The sequence below is a fragment of the Melitaea cinxia genome, chromosome 2 (genome assembly GCF_905220565.1).
Source record: "Melitaea cinxia chromosome 2, ilMelCinx1.1, whole genome shotgun sequence".
Classification (NCBI taxonomy): Eukaryota; Metazoa; Arthropoda; class Insecta; order Lepidoptera; family Nymphalidae; genus Melitaea; species Melitaea cinxia.
In genome coordinates, this window is record NC_059395.1 from 12788357 (window position 1) to 12811178 (window position 22822).

The 22822-nt window shown below is 33.7% G+C and overlaps 1 protein-coding gene and 1 long non-coding RNA gene across 2 annotated transcripts; one reads left to right on the forward strand and one right to left on the reverse strand.

Moving 5' to 3' along the window:
- Nucleotides 1–3442: 3442 nt before the first annotated feature.
- Nucleotides 3443–3948, reverse strand: LOC123661372. The gene is made up of 2 exons (XR_006744332.1): nt 3778–3948; nt 3443–3519 (listed from the first exon to the last, which is right to left on the reverse strand). It is a non-coding gene; the product is annotated as an uncharacterized LOC123661372 (long non-coding RNA).
- A 362-nt stretch (nt 3949–4310) lies between these two features.
- On the forward strand, nt 4311–22745 carry LOC123660629 (parafibromin). Its single transcript, XM_045595688.1, has 12 exons — nt 4311–4659; nt 4742–4847; nt 4918–5037; nt 5122–5267; nt 5408–5633; nt 5775–5946; nt 6349–6483; nt 9958–10126; nt 10823–10940; nt 11057–11198; nt 12345–12486; nt 22072–22745. Exons 1-12 carry the CDS (start codon nt 4529–4531, stop codon nt 22106–22108), a joined length of 1644 nt encoding a protein of 547 aa, XP_045451644.1. The 5' UTR covers nt 4311–4528; the 3' UTR covers nt 22109–22745.
- Nucleotides 22746–22822: the final 77 nt, after the last annotated feature.

Below are 22822 nucleotides of genomic sequence, written 5' to 3' on the forward strand. Positions count from 1 at the left end.
TAGCATTGATTTTCACCAATAAAGTATTATTTGCGGGCATTCTTCAAGAGTAATTTCACCTATTATAAAGCGTCATGTATTATTTTTAAATTTTATTTTATTATCGACAAATCGTGTCTTTACAAAAACATAGATGTCACCGCTTTTCACTTCACGGCTAATTTAAGTGTCCGGGGAACTACGAATAAACGAAACTTTCACAACTGAATAGAAACTCAAATAGCCCAATCGAATCCGGCAATGCATTGGCACACAAAACACTTAGATGTTTATTTTACTTCGAATGAATCGATTACGATTCCACGGGTAATCGGATGTGACTGTTTTTATAATTATTGGACCCAAAAAATGGTTTACAAATTATTTAAAATTGATTTTAGACTTCATTTAAATACTTTTTACAGATGAAAGTTTTAAGTATACTTTGATTTTGTTTTTAAATATATATCGATGGCTCCTAAGTATACTGAGTCAACTCTACTTCTAATAACTTTATTTTTTTCTTACATAGGTAGATAGGAAATGAAGTAAATGTTATTAATATCTTAAAAAAAATTAATAGTCAAAAGTTGTTAGTTGACTCAGTATACTTAGGAGCCATCGATATGTATTTAGAATTTAGATCATTAATTATGAAAAAAATGTACTAGTTCGTTACCTAACTGTCCAGTTATTTAGTTTGCTTTTTAGAATATATAGTGTACGATGTAGGTATGTAACATAATTTTAAAGATCGAAATAAGAAGTTAGTCCTTTTTTAGTCGATAAAAAAAATTGCGAGTTTATTTACGCGAAATATAGTATTGAGCGTTTGTGTATATTTGTGTATTACATACAATTAGAGTACCCAGTATGTTTTAACTATTACAGTTATTTATAATTTTAAGAACTTTTATTACATTTAATATACACACATACACATTAGCCTATCGCAATCCACTGCTGGACGTAGGCCTCCCCAAGTTCACGCCAATCGGCCTCCGTGATCCCTATCCAGCCTCCACCGGTAATCAAAATAGCCGGGAATAGTGAGGCTGCCAAGAACTAAAGGCTGAAATTTTTGGTACGTATTTATGAATTTTGCCCATAGTCACCACGCTGTGCAGGCGAGTTGGTGACCGCGATGCTGGCTTTATCGCACCGAAGACGCTGCTGCCCGTCTTCGGTCTGTGCATTTGAAAGCCAGCAGTTGGATGGGTTCTCTCCATCGGTCGGCTTCACCAGTTTCAAGACGGTAATGAAACTTTGTTATCCCTTAGTCGCCCCTGTGGGTACAGGAAGAGAGGGAGTGGCTATATTCTAAACCCAGTGCCGTAGCCACACAGCATTAAACATTTTATGCATAAATAAAAAAAAAATATATAAGAGACTGCAGATATATAAATTTTTTTGGTAATTCTTTCTAAAAACAACAAATACGTAATAGTTGCCTCGATGGCATGGGATGGGATACATGCCTCAGCTTCGATTTCACTATGTTGGGCATATTGATTGTGTTAGCATTTCATCATAATCGGAAGTGCCCCCCGTGCAAGGCTCGATGCCACATAAACCATTGAAGTAGGTGCTAGTGTTTTATCCATGTAAGCAAAAATCTTCCGCGGCGTAACTTTGACGAGCGTTGAAATTATATTGGTAACTGTAATCTCTGTTGAATATTTTTATTACTGTTTGAGATTTCAGTAATTTTTTTTACATGCATAATGCTGAAATTTTACTGTTTATAAAGTTTTATTGTTGAACAGTTTTATTTATTTCGAAAATAGCAAATAAAATCAAATCGTTTTCTGGTTTTTTTGTCATCTTTGTTTACGTAATTTATCTTAAATAAAATAAGAACTTAATAGCAAATAGCCTATTTATGGATTATCCTCTCGAACCAAAACAAGATGGTACAAATAGAAGCAATTAGCAACTAGTAATCCATTCCTCCTCCTAGCTATGCCATTTTCTTTATAATTATATACATTGTATTTATTAACTATGTAAATAAAATAACCTACCCCTACAGATACATAGACAATGGAAGTTTCCTTTGTCTGAACACTCTAACCTCATAAAAAAATGTTTATGGAAGAATTAAAAAAAATTATTAAAATAAAAAACATACAAATTAAATGTACATAATAAATAAAAATGATATTAATGGTAGTTAAAATCCTCAAAAATAAGAAGAGTAAAATCCCATCAATGACTACTCTACTCCATAGCATTCCAACTAATACAGAAGACATAAGAATGATCGCAGATGTAATAGTATAAGAGTTTTAATTTATTATTATTACACACATGCTACTAATAAATGCCTTTTGGTTTGTTGAAATTAAATTCTGATTACATTATTACTTTGAGTTACAACTTTGGTGCAATTTATTTTCTTTGCCCAATCTTAACACGTTGAACGCCAGACCAAAAACCATGTTTAGTCCAGTGGGCCGCGACGGACACCATGTGACTGCCATTATATTGGGTCCAAGAGGCCGTGTCGGACACCATGTGTCCGCATGCCCTCGATCACTTCAGAAGCCTCTAGGGAGCCGACAGACAGTGTTTCGACTGTTTTTACTAAGGCAAGTGACCCGCGCGGCCTCACAGTGCAATAAGGCCACATAGCACAAAAAAAAAAATCGAAAACACTTTGAATTTATAGGCTTTTTAACAAATTGTTTCCAAAAATGTTATAGCTGGTGTCTGCCACTTGAGATCTTGGAAAATAATGGGTAAATAACTGTTTCCGTCAGTCGCCCATTATTTTTGAGGTTTTCGCTGACAATATTTGCAGAAAAACACCTTAACAATTTTTTGACGATTCTCGATTTATTGGTGTGGCCCCAGGCGAAAGTATGCTGTCGGACATATGGTGTCCGTCATGGCGTCCAACGTGTTAATCACAAAAAGTAAGCATACAAACACTATTTTAATCAGACTAGTATCTCATCTTCAAAGGTAACATACTCAAACTTAGATTTGTTGTGTTAATGTAAACATTCACATTAAAAAGGCAACCACCATTCATTCATTATTAATTTTCAAAAATAGCATCAATCTGGGATTTTTTACTGATAGTCATTTATTATTACTAAGAGTTGACAAACTACTGACTAAAGATACTTTTGGTTTATGATGATTTGAATTATTTTCTCAAAGATATAACCAGTTTTAATAGTTTTACAGTTAATTATCGTTATTTAATTTTTTAAATAATGGCTAATACAAAGTTGCATTTATAACAACAATTTATATATAAACAGTAAAACATTTAAATTAGATTTTGAGAAATATTAAAATTATAAGTTATCATTTCAAAAAATGTAATTCATTCTTTATGTACCTATAGTTCTGTAATGCTATAATAAATAAAAATAATTTCATATTCATGTTACGCGAAGTAAATACAGGACTATTTCAATATGTATAAAATGTTGAAGGTATAGAACTCACATAATTAAACTTTGTTTATTTGCGGGAATAAAACTTTACTAACAAATTTGTAACAAGATACTGCTTATTTACTTGTAGCTGCAAGAGAAATAATTTTAGTTATGTATTTAGAAATCCAACAACGCATTCATTAATTAGTTAAGTAGTTTGACTAATACGAAGTATCTGTGTATATTTAATCAAAAAAACTGTCTTACATCTTAGCTTTAGTATATACCGATTAACAATAAATACAAAAACAAGTCTAGAAACGTAACTATTTATAAAAGACAAAGTAAAATACTATTAGATTATGTTACCTACTCATAGATGAGACAAAACTAGTGCATAGCTTACCTTGTCCGCATTTCTCTGACTTGGGAGTCGAAGTCATCATAACTTTTCTTTTAATTTACTGTCATATTAACAGAAGTAAGGTAGTTTAAGAAAGTTTCATTAAGTTTAAATAAATGCTAATAAAATAAGGATCGACCGGCAGCCATATTAGAAACCATATTTTATTTTTATTCTGTCAAAATTTTGTTTATGCAGAAGCATATAGATGAATGGTTTTTAACAAACAGATAATTATAATCTATCTACTAACAAGATGAAATGTTTTCTATAACAATTGAAAGTTGTTTAAAATAATAAAAATGAATAAAACTACATTCATGAATACTATTTGCATTACGTTAAGAGACTTGAATTTATGTTTTTAATTTTTTTAATTGATATTTGATTGAAATCTTCGCACAAAATTTAACAATAGTTTTTATTACCTCCCTTCCTTGCTTGTGAAAATAATAGTTAATCTAAATTTTAAGTGTTATATTATAAATATGTATGATTGATTTAAATTAAGTTAGTCTGTTATATTTTTTATCTGTTGTTTTCTGCATTTGACGGCTCGAAACTTGAACATGGAATGTTTGACACGGAGCCAGAATTGATTTAGTGTTTAATTTGCAAAAGTGAATATTTATACTGTGTTCCACGTTTAAGGAATTATGTGTTGTTTATAACAAATGTGTAGTAATTTTTAAATATTCCTAACTACTTTGTACGTTTGTAAAGTGTTTATTAACCCACAAAAAACGACGTAATCATGGCGGATCCTTTAAGTTTACTTCGCCAGTATAATGTAAATAAAAAAGAAATAATTGAACGTGATAACCAAATTATATTTGGCGAGTTTTCTTGGCCTAAAAATGTGAAGACTAATTATCTTATGTGGGGGTGAGTACAGTGCGTTTAATCTTTTATTTAAATCCGAAGTTATCAACCATAATACTAACACTTTTTGCTTTAAAACATACAGATCTGGTAAGGAGGGGATTGAAAAAGAGTATTACACCCTGGAATGTTTGTTGTTTATCCTCAAAAACATACAATTGCCTCATCCTGTTTATGTCAAACAAGCAGCTGTAAGTATTTTTATATGAATGGTAGGTTATTTGTAGCCATTATAGAAATTCATTAAATTTTATATTCTAGGCTGCAAATATTCCACCAGTACGTCGTCCCGATCGTAAAGAATTGCTTGCTTATCTCAATGGTGAAACTGCCACTTGTGCATCAATAGACAAGAGCGCACCATTAGAGATATCAACACAGGTAAAAACTAAACAAATCAATTGACATGGAAAACATAGAAATAGCCTCGTAACTATATTGATTGGTCTGAATTAATACTTTAAGGTTAAACGTACTCATGACAATGATAGTGGCGAATCTGCTGCTAAAAAACCTCGCATTGAGGAAACACATGTACAAAAAGTGCGGGAACAGCTGGCGGCACGACTTGATGCACCTAAGGAAGCCTCTGTTACAGTTGATAACATCAAGTGAGTAATTCTCTTAAAGATAATTGTTTTAATTTACATAATGTTAGAAATACTTTTTTAGGAAAGATTTAAAAAATGCACTGAATATTTAAACATTTTGTGAAATTTTTTTTAATATTAAATTGAAATATATTTTTAAGGTCTCTATCGGAAGCTATGTCAGTTGAAAAAATTGCTGCTATCAAAGCCAAACGTTTAGCTAAGAAAAGGACTACCATTAAGAGCAATGATTATTCTGATACTCTTGGCGTTGTAGGCTCTGACCTGAGAGCCATTCTTGACTATGATGTAGATCTCACTAAAGATATTATAAGTCGAGAGAGGCAATGGAGGACTCGAACAACAGTATTACAAAGTAATGGAAAGGTGAATCAAGTATTTGTAATCTTACATGCAGTAAATAATTTACAGTTGCATGGAAAGAAATTGGTTTAGCCTTATAAAACCATATTTTTAACAACTATTAAAATTGAGGTATTATAATGTTTTATTGTTAACATGTTTCAGACATTTGCTAAAAGTATTTTAGCCCTTCTGGGTAGTATAAGAGCTAGAGAAGAGGGCAGACCAGGAGCACCCCGGCCTCAACCAGTGGTTATGCCTCCACCTACGGTAATACCTGCTCAGCAAACTCAGTACAACAGATATGATCAGGAAAGATTCATTAGACAAAAAGAAGGTAACCTAAAAATATAGCAATAATTGAATATCTCAAATAGAACATAATTGTGTTTGCCCGCAAACGAAAAAAAAAAAACGACTTAAATTACATATACAAGTAATACAACATAGGTAGACGAAAAAAATTAACAAACTCACTAGTCGCCACTATGATTTTCGAAGGTTCCCCTCTCAATTCATTTGGGATGCCAGCATCATATCCTTGTTTTGTTATCATGGTACCTTGGGATATCTCCTTTCCAAAAAAAAGAATCATCAAAATCAGTTCATAAACAATAAAGTTAGCGAATACAAAAAATATATATATATCAATATTTGATTCGGTCGAATTGAGTAACCCCCTCCTTTTTTTAAATCGGTTAAAAGTTATTTTCAATGATAATTGTTTTTTTTTTTTCAGAAACTGAGGGTTTCAAAATTGACACCATGGGAACATATCATGGTATGACATTAAAGTCAGTGACGGAAGGCCCAAGTGTACCTGCTCCAAGTGTTCGGGGATCACAAACGCCGAACCATCCAAGGCAAATGCAACGTAAGTCTTTTTTGTTTCAAAAACACTGGTATTACAAAGCATTTTACTCTCAGAGGCCTATTCTTCAATTTCGCTCAATGCAATTTTTTTTTGTGATTTTTTCTAAGATATTCATTTAAAAGATTATCAGTATTTGCATGAAATTCTTAAGCTGACAAATGTATTTAAATTAATAAGTGATCATTGTTTTCTAAATTAGAATTGATATAATAAACTATCCTTAAAAAGTGGATGTTATGGCATTACCGACTCTTGTAGAACTATTCTAAATTCGAATACACCATTTTTCATTTTTAAGTATAAAAAAAAAAAACAGTTATTGCTAGAAATATTTCGTAATACGCGTTAGCAAGGCCCATTATCCACAGTTATTTCCAGAGAAAATCAATTCGTTATTGTTAAGTTTGCAGCCTTAGTGCCCAAAAGTTTGAACAAAAGAATCGAATTTCATACTTAAATTTTTTTTAAAATAAATCCTAGACTGTTGCAGATAGATTTATTTTTTATTTTTTTCTGGGTTGGCCCTATGCCCCTCTACAAGCACCTGCGGGTTATCCATTAATTACCGGACACCTGTACATATATCGTCCATCTTAATATTTAATCTGTCTTGTAATTTGGTCTTTGTAATTATCATTTCAAAATGTTTAAATTTAACCTCCTTTTTTAAAGACACGTTAGGAAATATTGAAAGCCAGTTATCTTCGCTAAAATCAAACCATTTTTCCAACCATTGATTTCTTAACTACATTAACAAAGCCAACGGTCAATTTTTGTACAATATCGTCGATAGTCAGTAGTGACATCTGTAACAAATGTCAGAATGTCACCTGTTCTGTCACATTCACAACACCACAGCTGACATCTAATATTTCGTTCAGTAATTTTAAATCATCCGTTTTAACTTTAAGGTTTTGTAATACAGATGTACCTACTATGTGTATATCAGAAGAAAATGTAGAAAATTGTTGTATTACTTAACTTTTACACACATTCAAATAGTACAAGTATTATATATTATTATTGGATCAAATATATGAAAAAATATTCCAAAAAGAAAAATAATACTGTGTACCGTTAAATATTTAAGTACCCATAATGAGTATTTTGTTTCACGCATCACAGTAAAGGTTGAAAATAAAGTATTTTCATATACTTTATTTGTATGCAAAAGTATAAAGTCTATTTACCAAAAATAAAGTAGGTTACGTTATTATAAAGTAATTGGCAACTATACCTATAACCCAAGCATTTAGTTGCTTACTGTAGGAACCGACGACCGTGTGTGTACTGTGTAGATATTTATTTATTTATTTAATCGTAAGGTACTTTCAGGATAATTTTTTTAGTATCGTGCTAATTTTTAAATAGTTTGGCATGTGAATTTTATATGTAACTAAGTTAAGAGCCATTTTACAAAAATCGGTAACAATCCGCGATATTGTAATATTTTGACGTCGTTAATCTCAGTATTGGTGGCAAAAATGTAATTTATATTTTTGAAATATAATAGAGCAACCTTTGTTGTAGTAAGATAATAGATGAGAATTATGATTTATATTGTGTGTACAAAATTATTAACCTTTTCATGAGCCGCCTCCCTGGGTAAACGGTCGAAATGTATACTTTGAAGTACTATTTTTCTATAACCTCTTCCTTAAAACTGTATAAAAAATATTATGTTGATACATAATGCAATTTTTTTTTTCCTTTTGTATCTCCGTTAATCCTAAAAAAAATTTAAAATTACAAATATTTTCCAAATAAGTACAATTTTAAAAGCGATATTTTTCTTAAGGTGGATTTATATTTGACTGTCGTGTCGTGTATTTCTATATATTTATTTAAAAAAATATATCTATATCAGCCAGCAGTTACCTATAGCACAAGCACTACTTGCTTACTGTAGGAAGAGACGACCGTGTGTATGTTATAAATATAAAAAAATAAAAAATAAAAATAGTAGGTGTGTAACATAAAACTTTTTGTCGATGCTGTTTAATTTTATAATTTACGTCTGTTTTCCACAAATATTCTGAATTTTTATATTTTTAATAAATTTTGTCACACTGTAAATTATGACACGTCTAGGGAACACCGACGCCGACATTTTAAAAATAAAAACTATACTAGTGCACTCTCAATCACCGCGGATGCTACGAGCAAAATGACGCGATTGGTTGGAACAACGATTGGACGATACACACACGGGCAGTTCGGCTTGACGCGCTGGATTGGATTTTCGTGGCGCGTCGCGGCAGTTAAAACTGGAGCGATGGTTTTACACTCACGATCAAATGTTGGAGAGCGCGAAAAACTGATCAGCTAAACTGACGCGAAAAACTGATCGTCAATGCCCGCCTTTAGAGGTGAGATCCACGCCAAATTCTGCGCAGCCGTCTCTTTCGCTCACACGCGCCAAGCGACTGTTGTTATAGTGTGATAAACCGTATTTGATACTTTCATAAAAATAAAGAAATATGCGAAAATTACTGTAAAATAATAAAATGATTATTTCTGTAAACAAATGTATAATTTAATTTTTTTTCTTCACATTATCAATACAAATACGCATTTAAATCTGTTTGTCTTGTTATTTGTTAATTAATATGTTTGTCGGTGTCATTGAGTTTATAAAAAAACCGGCAAAATTTGATGGTCTACTTGCATCCAAAACTATGCAACTCACGTTCACACTCAGATTTTCTGGGGCATAATAAAATGCTATTTTATTTATATTGTAAATATTAGATTCATACGTTAATTCAAAAAAACTAATCAATCTAAAAAAATTGTTTCTTCAAATTGATTTTTTATTTTAAATTTAAATTTATTGGCTGTTGTTATATAGAATACTTGAAATTTTAACAAATTAATTATGTAAAAAACATTTTATACCATATTTATGAATTTTTATTATACATTAGAAAAAGTAGCACAAAGATCGCGCGGCTCGTACGACTCGCGCGATACGACCAAATGTACCTAAACTTACAGAGCGAAAAATTGTGAAATGGCTCTTAAGGTTGCTGGATAACACTGGGTACATACAATACCTAAGTTTGTAATGTTTAGATGTAGCAAAATTCAAATTGATTCTTGTGTTTGCTGTCTTGACTTTACTGTTCTGTATCTTTGTTAGTTTTTTTGAGAATGAAGATATTTTTGTGACATTCGTTAAGTGCGTGTACACTTTATGGCGATATAAATATATCGAAAACAGAAATGTTTTAACTATCGTCATACATCACGTGGGCGAAGAGTGGGATAATCGAGCATTGAAACTACGTCGTAAACGCCATAATCTTCATTTAATGATTTTCACAAATTTCTTCTCATTCGTCCGACGTGTCAACGTCTACTCACCTTAATTGCGTGACAGTACCGCTAGCCTTAACGCAGAATTTCCTTGTGATTTCCGTATTTCCGTCCTTATGACTACCTCCGATAAATATATGAATTGAATGTGTTCAGAGAACGGGCCGGCAGCGAGCACGCCGGCGCGGCAGCTGCTGCCGGCGGCGGCGGCGCGCGCGCCGGTGGGCGCCAAGCGGCCCTCGCGCACGCCCATCATCATCATCCCCGCCGCCGCCACCTCGCTCATCACCATGTACAACGTCAAGGACATGCTGCAGGAACTCAAGTGAACACTCACTCATTATCCTGTACTTTAATATTTTATTTACAACACAGCACAGCAGGGAATATCTTGGTCAAACCTTAGATCGGTTCGACTGGGGAACTAACTCGACCTTACAGAAGACCATGGCTAAGAAATACTGCTTGCACGTAGCTCATTTATATTATTGACCGTAGGTAAATAAAATGCCCTTCGAGTTCGTGTGGTGAGTGGTAGCCAAGCTCCTATAGTGGGTCGGAGACAGGGTCGCCAATGCGCTTGCGATTCTGGTGTTACAAGCATCTAGGTTGGGGTATCGGCTTATCATCAGGTAGGCCCATAACCTTGTTTGCCATCCTTGTGGTATATGCGTAATGATTAACTAGTGTGTATTTACCAAGCTATCTCCAGTGACATGGCAAAATATATATTCTCTATAATTCTGAACCAACTATATAGTATAATATAAAAATGAATAAATATATAAATCGTTATAAATAATTCTTTATTAGTTTCAAAGGGTAATGTAAAATGTTAAAAATAAAATTCAACCCAGTTACTTTACTTTCAGTAATTTTTACTTTAATAACATGACGTATGAAACGTTTCACTTATATTTTTTTAGTCATCACTAAAATGAAATGACGCTTATATGTTAAGAAGTCTGAATAGTATAGTAACTAAGTGCAGAGATTAAATTTAGTGATTATTCTTCAACAGATTTGTACCGGTGGAGCAGAAAAAAGCAGAAGGAGCAGTTCGTGAAAACGAAGTATTATTACAAAGAAGAAAAGGTCCCACTGGGGACCATGTGCCTAATAATGCAACTACAATAACGGTTTGTGGGAATCCATTTCTTTCAATGCTTCTTAAATATTACATCTAGAAAGAAATTTTATGTTATAAACATATCAAAAGTATTTTTTTTTTTTTTTTATATATCTTACTTTATAGGTACCTTATCGAGTGGTAGATAATCCAGGAAGATTGTCAGCTGCTGAATGGGATCGAGTTGTTGCTGTTTTCGTCCAAGGACCAGCATGGCAATTTAAAGGTTGGCCATGGGATGGAAACCCAGTACAAATCTTCGCTAACAGTAAGTGACCTTTCATACTACTCTTAGAAATCTTTCAACTGCACAGCATTTTAAATACTCTGTACCACATTTAAAATATCAAATTAAAGCTGGATATTAAAAAAATCTCGATCTTCGCTGTGTGGCTACGATAGTAAGGAATATAGCCAACCCCTCTTTTCCCGTGGGTGTCGTAAGAGGTGACTAAGGGATAACACAGTACCACTACCACCTTGGAACTTAAAAAGCCGACCGATGGTGGGATAACCATCCAACTGGTAGCTTTGAAATACACAGGCTGTAGACGGGCAGCAGCGCCTTCGATGCCACAAAGCCAGCCCTGCTGTCACCAACCCGCATCTGCAGCGTGGTAACTATGGGCAAAACACATAAGTTCACGCCAAACTATGTCCAGTAGTGAACTGTGATAGGCTGAAATGATGATGATATAACTAAAAACTAATAATATTGACTTTTATAAAAAAATTAATATGACATTGTTTTCTAAAATTAATCGTAGATTTTTTTATCAAAAAAATTGATAATATGCAAATTGCAAACACAATTCGTAAAGCCAAGTTGACCTCTAAAATTTTATTATTGCATTTATCTATGTACAAATAAATAAAATTGGAGTGTCTGTTTGTAATATTAAAATAATCGCTTTTTATTAAATGTATATGGATGTATACACCGTAAATATACCAAAATAACATTTTTTTACAATTTTGTCTGTCTGTCTGTCTGTCTGTCTGTCTTTCTTTCTTTCTTTCTGTTGTTTATTTCGGCTAATCTCTGAAACGGCTGGACCGATTTTGACGTGACTTTCACTGGCAGATAGCTGATGTAGTAAGGAGTAACTTAGGCTTCTTTTATTTTAGAAATTTATTTATTTTATACCTCTGCGAACTGAACAATAACTTTTTTGTGAAATTCCACGCGGCTAAAGTCGCGGGCACAGCTAGTTTAAATATATAATACATAAAACTTGAACCTGAGTCCAAAGTCTCAGACTAATATTGCGTGGGTATTTTTACGTCTTCATGTGATTCACACTACACTAAAGCTAGTTGCATACTAATCGTTTTTTAAATAATTGCAATAAAATTTGAATTAATAATTTAAAATTACTTAAACAATTATGATAATGTTTTCCGTTTGTTCCAGTCTGCGCGTTCCACCTGAAGTACGATGAGATGAAACTGGATGCGAATGTTGCGCGCTGGGCGGTGACCGTGCTCAACCTCAGCCGCACCAAGCGCCACCTCGACCGCGCCGTGCTGCTTGGCTTCTGGGAGACGCTCGACAAGTACGTACACAGTACACACCGTGTAGACAGCGAACGAGGCGCGCTGGGCGGTAACCGTGCTCAACCTCAGCCGCACCAAGCGCCTACGCGATACGCACAAACACACACACACACACACACGCACACACACGCACACGCACACACACGCTCACACGCACACACACACGCACACAGGTACAAACACAAGCGCGCACTGTATAGACTAATACGCACCCCGAATCGGGGACCGACTAATATATATTACTATCTCATGATGATATAAACCTACGAATAACTGTTTTTTCATCCATGGGTCGCGAGACTACAGGGGTCTGGAATTCTTATCGATTATAATATTTTTGTTCCTTGTTTTTTGATTATATTTTAAATCATCATTTATTGTGGACCACTATAAAAATCTTATTTATGATTATTCTTATTATTGATTATCTGTAAATCTTAAGAAGAAGGGAGACATACTAGGGTAATGGTACAGGTTTTAAAATAATACCAACTATATTAATAAAACAGCATTTAATTTTTAATCCTTGTAAGACAGCAGTGTTTGTTCACTGTTGGACGCTTTTAACTTGTTGCAATGTAATGCGTTACCTAGAAGTGAATACTTATAACATATTGTTGTAGAAAAATTTAAATCGCTCGTTTGGGTTCAATAATTACTGTATCAACCCTTTACTCATATTGTGTACAAAATATTCGCTGTCTATATTCAAACATAGTTGTTAATCTATTTTTTTTTTTTTTACAAAATATGAGTTATTAATGTGACTGCTGTAATAAAGTTCGTAGTTTAACTTGTTCGTAGTGTACTTACTTTTTTTTGGTCATACCAACTCAGAAACCTTTGTGGGTTCATGCACAAAACTTTGCTGAAGATCATGACATGATCAAATGCATAGTTTACGATTCTATAAAAGATGTACAGACAAACATTCATTTGTATATTTCATATTTATATATTTATTTGTTTCTTGTTCCGTTATTGTATATGCTTATTTAGTCGCCCATAATATACCTACCCATGGTCGAACTTGCTTGGATCATGCCATGATTAAAACTAAAGAACTATCATACTGTTTTATTATCGAATCTGATATAACTGATCATGAGAGTGTCGCCTTGAGCGCTAATATTAAGTCCCAGAACTATAACTGTGGTCCATATAGCAGAAGGATCGTTGATCGAGGTGGTGCTAGTGATTACTTAAATAACGTTGAATTAAGTTCCGTATTCACTATGAATATTGCTAATGATATTACAAAATTTATAGTTAATGTTTAGCAGAATACTCTGAATTCCAACACAAGAGAGGTCATTGCGCCAAAGAGAAAAAGAATAGCAAAATCATGGGTCACACCTGATCTGTTACGCTGCTTAAAAAACCGCGATAGACTAAATAAAAAAGTTAAACTGGCTCCTAATAACGATAATTTAAAGTTAAAGTACACATATAAGCGATATAGGAACTACTGTACCGACCTACTTCACAAACTCAAAAGGCAATATGAAAGATCCCTGATTCATGAAGCTGGTTCTGATTAAAAAAAAAACTTTGGAAAACAGTAAGAAACATTACTTATACTTGCAATAGGGTGGACAAATCTACGAACCTACTTTGTGGTGATTATCCTGTTGCTAATGCTAATTCTGTCAATAAATATTTTTGCTAAATCGGACAGTCATTGGCTGAGAAACTCATTCAGCCGTGTGTCGCACCTGCTCAAAGGAAACAGGATTTCCCCCGACCTCCCAACTCTCTTTTGCTTTGGCCCACTGATCCTGAAGAGATAAAGGTCATTATCATGTCTCTGAAAGATGAGACTGCCGCTGGAGTTGATAACATCCCCGTTTGGCTTATTAAGCGTAATTGTAATTTGCTCGATGCACCCATCACCCATCTTTGTAATGTTGAATTAAGCACTGGTTGCTTTACTGAGCAATTTAAAATGTCTACTGTCAAGCCAACCCACAAGGGAGGTGATGAGTCCAGCGTCAGTAACTATAGGCCCATTTCGATTCTTCCAGTTCTTTCCAAAATTTTAGAGAAACTTATGCATAAAAGGTTAGTTTCTTTTCTTGAGTCTAACCATATTTTATCTGATTCACAATTTGGATTTCGTGCTGGTAGATCAACGGAGGACGCAGTGATCGAGATGACGAACACATTAATGTCTGGTATTGAGAATAAACGGAAACTTCTCGTAATTTTCCTAGATCTTGCCAAGGCTTTTGGCACGGTTGCTGTCTCTAAACTAATTTACATGTTGGAGGAAGTTGGTGTGAGAGCCTTATCTCTTCTGCTTTTTAGAAACTACCTGCAAAACCGAAGGCAAAAAGTCAGGATAGCTCAAACAACCAGTGACATTGTACACATTTCATATGGGGTACCTCGGGATAGCATTCTTGGTCCTACATTGTTTCTAGTGTACATAAACGAACTTTGTCGAATGAAGATCCCACAAGGAAAAATAATTTCCTTCGCAGATGATACTGCTTTACCGTTTGACGGCAGTACGTGGGAAGATGTGTATAATGCTGCACAGCGTGGATTTGACAGTGTATCGGCATGGTTAAAAAATAACATCCTGACGTTATATGCAACTAAGACTAAGTATCTAGCTTTCTCCGCCACTAAAAAAAGGCTTACCATCTTTTGGCACAATTCGAGCTCATGTTTGCAACTCCGCTTCATATAGCAGTTCTGTTTGTCCGGTCCTTGAAAGAGTGGACCGTATCAGATATTGGGGGTCATTATTGACTGTGTGTTCACCTTCAAGCCTCATATTTTATCTCTTGTGGCTAAACTGAGGAAACTCATATACATTTTCCAATGCTTTAGACATGTAGCTGATCGGAAGACTGTCAAAATTGTCTACTATGCGCTCTGCCAATCCCTCATAACATTCTGCATCACTGTGTAGGGTGGTTCGTGTAAATCAGCCCTTATTGGTGTAGAGAGAACCCAGCGAGCAATCCTTAAAACAGCAGCTTCACTTCCTCTTAGATATCCGACCGACGATCTTTATAAATCCTGGGATGTCTTACCTGTGAGATTTTTTTTATAACTCATATTTTGTTAAAAAAAGCATTCTCAGTTCTCATACGACCCTAAAATTAAACAATATAATAGACGTAAAAACAAAGTATGCCCCTTTGTCAGGGTTTCAACTGCTCTAGCTCGGAGACAGTACTATTTACTTGGCGAACTTTCTGTATAACAGGGTTAACTCCTGTGTACCCATTTATCACTTTCCAAGACTGAAATGTAAATTCACCATTACCAACTGGCTCAAATCTTTCACATATAATGATACTGAAAACCTTCTTGTTCATTAAGCAGCTGGCTCTAGGTATATAATTGTTTGTATGTATTTTTTTTTTTTTTCTCTTTTTACGTCCATTTTCTTGTGGACCTTTTGGGTCTTTGTATAGATTTGTAAATAAGCTTATATATACCATCATCTACGAGGCCCGTCTCTATTTGAACTAGTTGTGTACATGGTCCTGTTTTCCTAACTTTGGGGGACCTGGTGACTTATAGTACAGGTATTTTATACCATTTTTTGAGCACCAGTGTTTCGCTAATCTTGTTGTCAAACTTTGTACTGTAATTATATCATTAATAAGATAAAGTTTCATTGTATCAACATGACCGTGATGGAAAATAAATCATTATCATTATTTTCGGTAATTTTTCTCAGTCTGGCTAGTTTTTCTGCATTTACGAGTCAAAACCAAGTAAATGCAGCGTGTGGTGTGCTAAAATTATATGTTGTGTGGAATTTCGTGTTCGTCAATTTGCAAGCACTTTCTTACGATTCGACATGTATTTATGTAATTCTAGTAGTTTGAGACTATGTAACGAATGGTTTGGGATGACACCTATGGTGGAAAGAGCTATTGGGATTATGTATACTTTATTTTGGTTCCAAATTCTAGTTACATCATCCTTTCAGTAGTAGTTCAGTATATTTGTTGATTTTTTCAGAAATTGTTCTTTGTAGGTCATGAGTGTTGGGAACAGCAATATCTATCAGGTAGGTTATTTTATTTAATTTCTCTTGGAGCGTTATATCCGGTCTATTGTAGTGGATGGTTCTGTCTGTAAGTATTGCGCGATCAAGATAGAGCTTATGTGTATCCTTTTCTAAGACTGTTAGGGGCTTATATTTGTAATAAGGTGTGCTTGTGTTCTGTATGAGTTTGTGTTTGAGTGCCAACTTTTGGTTAATGATGTTGACTACTTGGTTATATCTATGCGTGTTATCTGTTTGTGTGAGTGTTGTACATGCCCCGGTAATGTGTTGGATGGTCTCTGGTTGAACGTGGCATTTGCGGCATTTATCGTTTGGTATTGAGGGGTCTTTGATTATGAATTTTCTGTAGTTTTTAGTGTTGACTATTTGGTCCTGTATCGCTATTATAAATCCTTCGGTCTCTGGGAATAGGTTTCCTATTTTAAGCCATTTGTTTGAGGCGGCGGTGTTTATGTGGTGTTGTTCTAGATCGTGAGGATGGCGGCCGTGTAATACCTTTCGCTTCCAGCTATCTAATTTTTGTATTTGAGGAGCGTTACTTTGGGTATTTCGAGGGCTTATGTCTTCGTGTAAATTTAGTGGAGTATAGTTAAAATCATTTTGAACTATGGCTTTATGTATTTCGCTGGTCTGTGATTTTAAGAGGAAAAAAACTTTTAAATTGCCGACTTGTTTTTGACAGAGATGATTCAAATCAATAAGGCCCCTTCCTCCATATTCGCTTTTGATGGTCTTTCTATTGCAGATTTTGCGTGTAGATTATTGTGCTTAGTGAGTGTGGTGCGTATCGTCCGCTTTATTTGTTCTATGTCTGTTTTCGTCCATTTTATTATACCAAAGGATTATGTAAGAATTGGGATAGCGTATGTATTTATGAACTTAATGCGATGTTTACCTATTAATTTAGTTTTACAAAGAGCATTAATTCGTTTTTTAAATTCTATTGTTAAAGTGTTTTTGATTTCTGTGTGATCTAATCCTTTAAGTTGTTTATATCCTAAGTATTTATACAAATCGGTGGGTTCCATGGCTGTAATTATATCGGTATCATTAACTACATAATGGCCCGGCCGTATCTTGCCTCATTTTATGTGAAATGTTCTACATTTATCCAAACCAAATTCCATATTAATGTCTTTGCTAAATTGTGCTGTAATATCTATTAATTTTTGCATTTCCATTTCTGTCTTTCCATATAACTTAATATCTTCCATATATATGAGATGAGAGACTATTGTATCTTGTATATCGTATTTGAGGCAATATCCGGCCCGACAACCACGCAGCAAATGTGACAGGGGGTTTAAGACGAGGCAAAACCATAGATTACTCAAGGAATCGCCTTGATAGATGCCCTTCCTAATGATTATTTCTCTGGTTGTAATGTTGGTTCGATTCGCGGTCAGATAAAGTGTGGTTTTCCATCTAGACATAATATCGCGTTAAGAAGTTAATTATTTTCGGGTTTATTTTGTATATTTGTAATATTTTAATCAGACAAGAATGTGGAATACTATCGACAGCTTTTTTATAATCTATATATGTGCTATGTAGGTTTCTATTTTTTGAAGTCGCATGTTTGTGAATAGTAGAATCAATTATTAACTGTGCCTTACATCCCATGTGGCCTCGCCTGCATCCTTTTTGTTCTTCCGCTATTATATTGTATTTTTCAACATGTTTATTGATTTTTGTTGTTATTGCTGATGTTAAGATTTTATATATAGTTGGTAGGTCTGTATTGTCAAGGTGTGGAGAAATCTGTGATTTTGGGAGCATATAGGCTATTTCAGTAGCAATGAAATCTGGAATTTTCTGTTTACCAATAATGATATCTGTAAAATTTTTAGCAATGATCTTATGTAAAGAAAATAATTTTTTGAACCAAAAGTTATGAATTTTATCTATTCCTGGTGATTTCCAGTTATGCAATCTGCCTGTAATGTTATTTATGTCTGTCTCAGTTATTTCTGTGAATTTCATTTCTTCTATTGAATTCCATTTATTTTCTTCTTCAATTATCCAATCGGCTTTATCATTGGGATGTACTATTTGTTCCCAGATGCCTAACCAAAAAGTTTCCAGTTGTTTTTGTGTGGGCTTAAGAGGACTGTTTACTGTATCTATTTTTGTATTGTGTAAGTTTCTGTAGAAAGTTTTTCATTTGCGCTAAACATTATGTTATCACCGACTTACCTTTTAACCGACTTCCAAAAAAGGAGGAGGTTCTCAATTCGACTGTTTTTTTATGTATGTTACATCAGAACTTTTGACCGGGTGGACCGATTTCGACAATTTTTTTTTTAATCGAAAGGTGGTGTGTGTCAATTGGTCCCATTTAAATTTATTTGAGATCTAACAACTACTTTTCGAGTTATATCTAATAATGCGTTTTTACTTGACGCTTTTTTCGTCGACCTACGTTGTATTATACTGCATACCTTTCTACTGGATATATCGATTTGAATAATTCTTTTTTTTTTTTTTTGTTAGAAAGGGGATATCCCTAGTTTAGTACTATGATAAGGAAACCAGGATCTGATAATAGGATCCCAGAGAAATCGAGGGAAACTCTCGAAAATCCGCAATAACTTTTTACTGGGTGTACCGATTTTGATAATTTTTAATTTAATGACAAGCTGATGTTCATCACCCAACAAACATTTACGACGTTGAGTAGACGTTTTGGTGACAACTTAATGTTATTTAGTATAATCGTATAAACGACATTAGAACGTTTACTCGACGGCATTAGGGCCCATTTTATTCAACTTAAGGCGCTAAGAGTTTCGTGTAACAGTCATATAAATACCTATATAGTCGCATAGGAGTCATATACACGTTGGCGATTTGACTACATGTCATGTAATGATAGCTGTCGCGGCGTGTATTCGACTTCGTGTCAAGTAATGGCACACAATATGACGTTTATCTAACGTATTCGTTGTATTATTGTCATTTAAAGATGATACTTTTATATTGAACGAATGAAAAATTGTAACAGATTATAAACATAACACACACTAATTGAATTTGGCAGTTTTTTTGACAGCTGAGTTAAAATATTGTATTTTTTACTTTGTTGAGGTGATAAAACCATTTCATCAGTTACAAACCATTGTGCAATCAAATTTACTGATTAATGTGAGGTAACTTTGTAACAAATTTTTCATGCGCTTTTAAAATTTTAATGTTTTCGTATATTTTTATTAATAATTTATTAAGTGACTGCGTTATATGACAACTATATAACTTCCCGACGTATATACTGCGTACATATTGTAAATGTGTACGCCATGACAGTTGATTTAGGGATCAATAATAAAATAATAAAACGCCTAGCTAACTTATTTCAAATAATTTATATTTTCTGAACAGAAGAATTTACGAGACATATAACTTAGTTAAGTCTGAATAATACCTTTTTTTAGATATACCCCACAATTATGATCCATATTTATGTGGATGTTGATAGGTTTTTATCGAAGATGGACTTCATCGAAATGATATGCGCACATTTGAAATGGCCGTGGTCATTATCATTTTTGTAATACTTTAGGATGTATACAAGTTACACTAGTACACTTATTCGACTTATATATAATGGTTACAAGTACTACGTGTAAACAATTACTATTCGTTTAGCAGATGTTTAAAAGGTAATTATATGACAAAATTAATAGTATTATGACGTTTACACTACGAAAACGTTTACACGACGAAAAGTTGTATATGTAAGTTTTATAGATGTCTTCATAGACGCTATTATATGACGATTGTAAAGAAATGTCGAAATAACGTCTATACGACAATGTTATACGACAAAAAATCTATACGTCTATTTGGACACATAATGCACCATAACATGACGTAGAGTTAAAAAAATACTGTAATATAACTTTAATAAGACTCAAAGTCATATAATTGTTTGATTATATGACAAAAATGTTTGTTGGGCATGTAGTCACATTTAAATTCTATCGAGGTCTGATAACTACTTTTTGAGTAATCTTTGATAACGCGTAGTTACTTGACTATTTTTTCGTCGTCTACGTTGTATTACTTGTCGATGTAATTGAAGTCGGTTTTTTTTCGTTTGTCTGCAAACACAATTATATTATTCCTTTGCCGTGCCTTTTTGTATCTTTTAAGTCTGTGAACTTTTAGTGCTAATTTTTGTTTTAAAGTGTCTAAAAACTTCCGGTTTTGTATTTCTATTTTCGTCTTTAGTGTGTGTGTTTCTTGTTTCAAATTTTGTTTTAACATGCTTAATGATTTTACGGGATATATTGTTATTTATGCACTGTGTGAGTCGTCCACAGTCTGCTCTGTGTTTTTCTATGACCTTTTCTAATCTTATTTGCCATGGTGGTTTATTACAGTCTTTGGGCCTTGTGCTTCTAATATTTTCTGTGATCTTATAGTTAAGTTCTTCGGAGATAACTAAGGCTACGCAATACACTATTGTATGTATGTCGGCTAGTTTTGTGTCGTCGGAAATAAAGCGGAACAGGATGTCATGATTAATGTACTAGCTGAAATAGGTGACAACTGTATCTAAGTTTACGTAATTTTGGTCGGACTAGTGGGTCTATTCCTGAAAATTGTGTTCTGAATTTATCACAAATTTCTTCTATTTGAGTGTTCGTACCTAGGTTATTGTCTAATACCGTATCAATGTCGTTATCCATCATTATAGTAACAAATTCAGTCTGTGTTGACATATGTGATGTCTGAGTGTTATTAGAAGATGTGCATGTTGACTTAGTATTATATGTTAACGTGTTTGTTGGCGAAGTGTGCCTTGTGTTAGGTTTTGGTTGAGTAGAAGAACATGGAATATCATCGTTTGTTGATACACTTCTATTATTATGGATTTGGAATAAAATAAGCTTTGAAATACTCGTAACATCTCGACCAAATTTTAGTAGCTTGGCGAGCTCATGATTAAGAATGAATCAGTAAAATCGGTACACCCAGCAATAAGTTATGAGGTCAAAAAATTCGACCTTAAGTCGCCTTAAAAAATAACATTGTATAGCGACATCTATCGCGCGCCATACAAACTAGAGAAAATTGATGTATCCTACATCGCGCTATCAAAGTTATCAAAGTGATTGAGTATATATACTAAATCCCGACAACCACCGTTAGGGGCGTTAGTCCACGAGACACAACATCCGTCTGGTTGGAGGATCCTCCCTTTTGTGTGGCGGACGAGGGACTCAACACCATGTTTCTCACGCACCCCCAAAACATCATTCTGTCTGAAAAAAAAACTACGTTTATAAATTGTATAAGTTTTGGATCGACAATATTGTTTGTCACTGTAATGATTTGATGCATTTTAGATTACTATGTTGACAATTGCTATTGCTTCTAATAGAATTGTTTTTGTGCAGATTTTTCCTATATTTCTTTTCTTTCTAGTTGTAAACAAAAATACTATAAGAACAAATGAAACATCAACAATCTTAATTTGAATTATTTATTTATCTGCCGTTAATTGTATAACATTTTAAAGATTAAACATTTTTTTTTGTTCCAGGCACATGATGAAGAATAAGCCGCACCTTAGGTTCTAAGTTTGTTGTAGAGTTATAAAATTTTATCCTATAGACTATTATACCGTGTGAATATCCAAACGCCTTAAACGCAGTTAGTCTAAGTCGATTTCATACCATTTAAAGAATATTTTGATCTTTATGCTTAGCTTAATAAGACTTTTAATTTTTCGTTATTAGAGCGCAGTTATTGTCTTTTATTATATTATAATCAATCATTTTTCCGTCAAGAAGATGTTATTCGAAATATAGGTGAAGATAGTGAAATGTTCGAATTGTATATAGTTTTATACATTAACTCTTGACTCTTCATGAACCCTCAATATCAGTACGAAGGCTGATTTCTATTTACTAACTTTTGAATACTATAAATGAAAAAGTTTGTGATAATACATGTTTGTTATTTTCACACAAAAACTACTGGGCCAATTTTCATAGCCCTTCGTACGTAGATACCTGGAGATCCAGAATAACACAGGCTACTTTTTATCCCGACATTCCCACTGGATCGGAAACTACTCGGATGAAACAGCGAAAAGCTAGTGATCGTATAATTTTGCTAAATGTATGTAATGCTTTTGTTAAATGTATGATGCATATTTATAGCTTGGACCAACATATTACAACAGTTATATATATCCCCAAACTGGAGTCTAAACTTTTTTTTTTACAAATTGTCCACATTGACCCAGATTCGTTCCCGTGTTTTATAGATCACATCGAGGCCATTCCATT

Coding starts and splice junctions, on each gene's coding strand:
- LOC123660629 (XM_045595688.1), top strand. CDS start 4,529: ATGGCGGATCCTTTAAGTTTACTTCGCCAGTATAATGTAAATAAAAAA. Junction 5,268..5,407: donor GTTACAGTTGATAACATCAA/GTGAGTAATTCT, acceptor TATATTTTTAAG/GTCTCTATCGGAAGCTATGT. Junction 5,947..6,348: donor ATTCATTAGACAAAAAGAAG/GTAACCTAAAAA, acceptor TTTTTTTTTCAG/AAACTGAGGGTTTCAAAATT.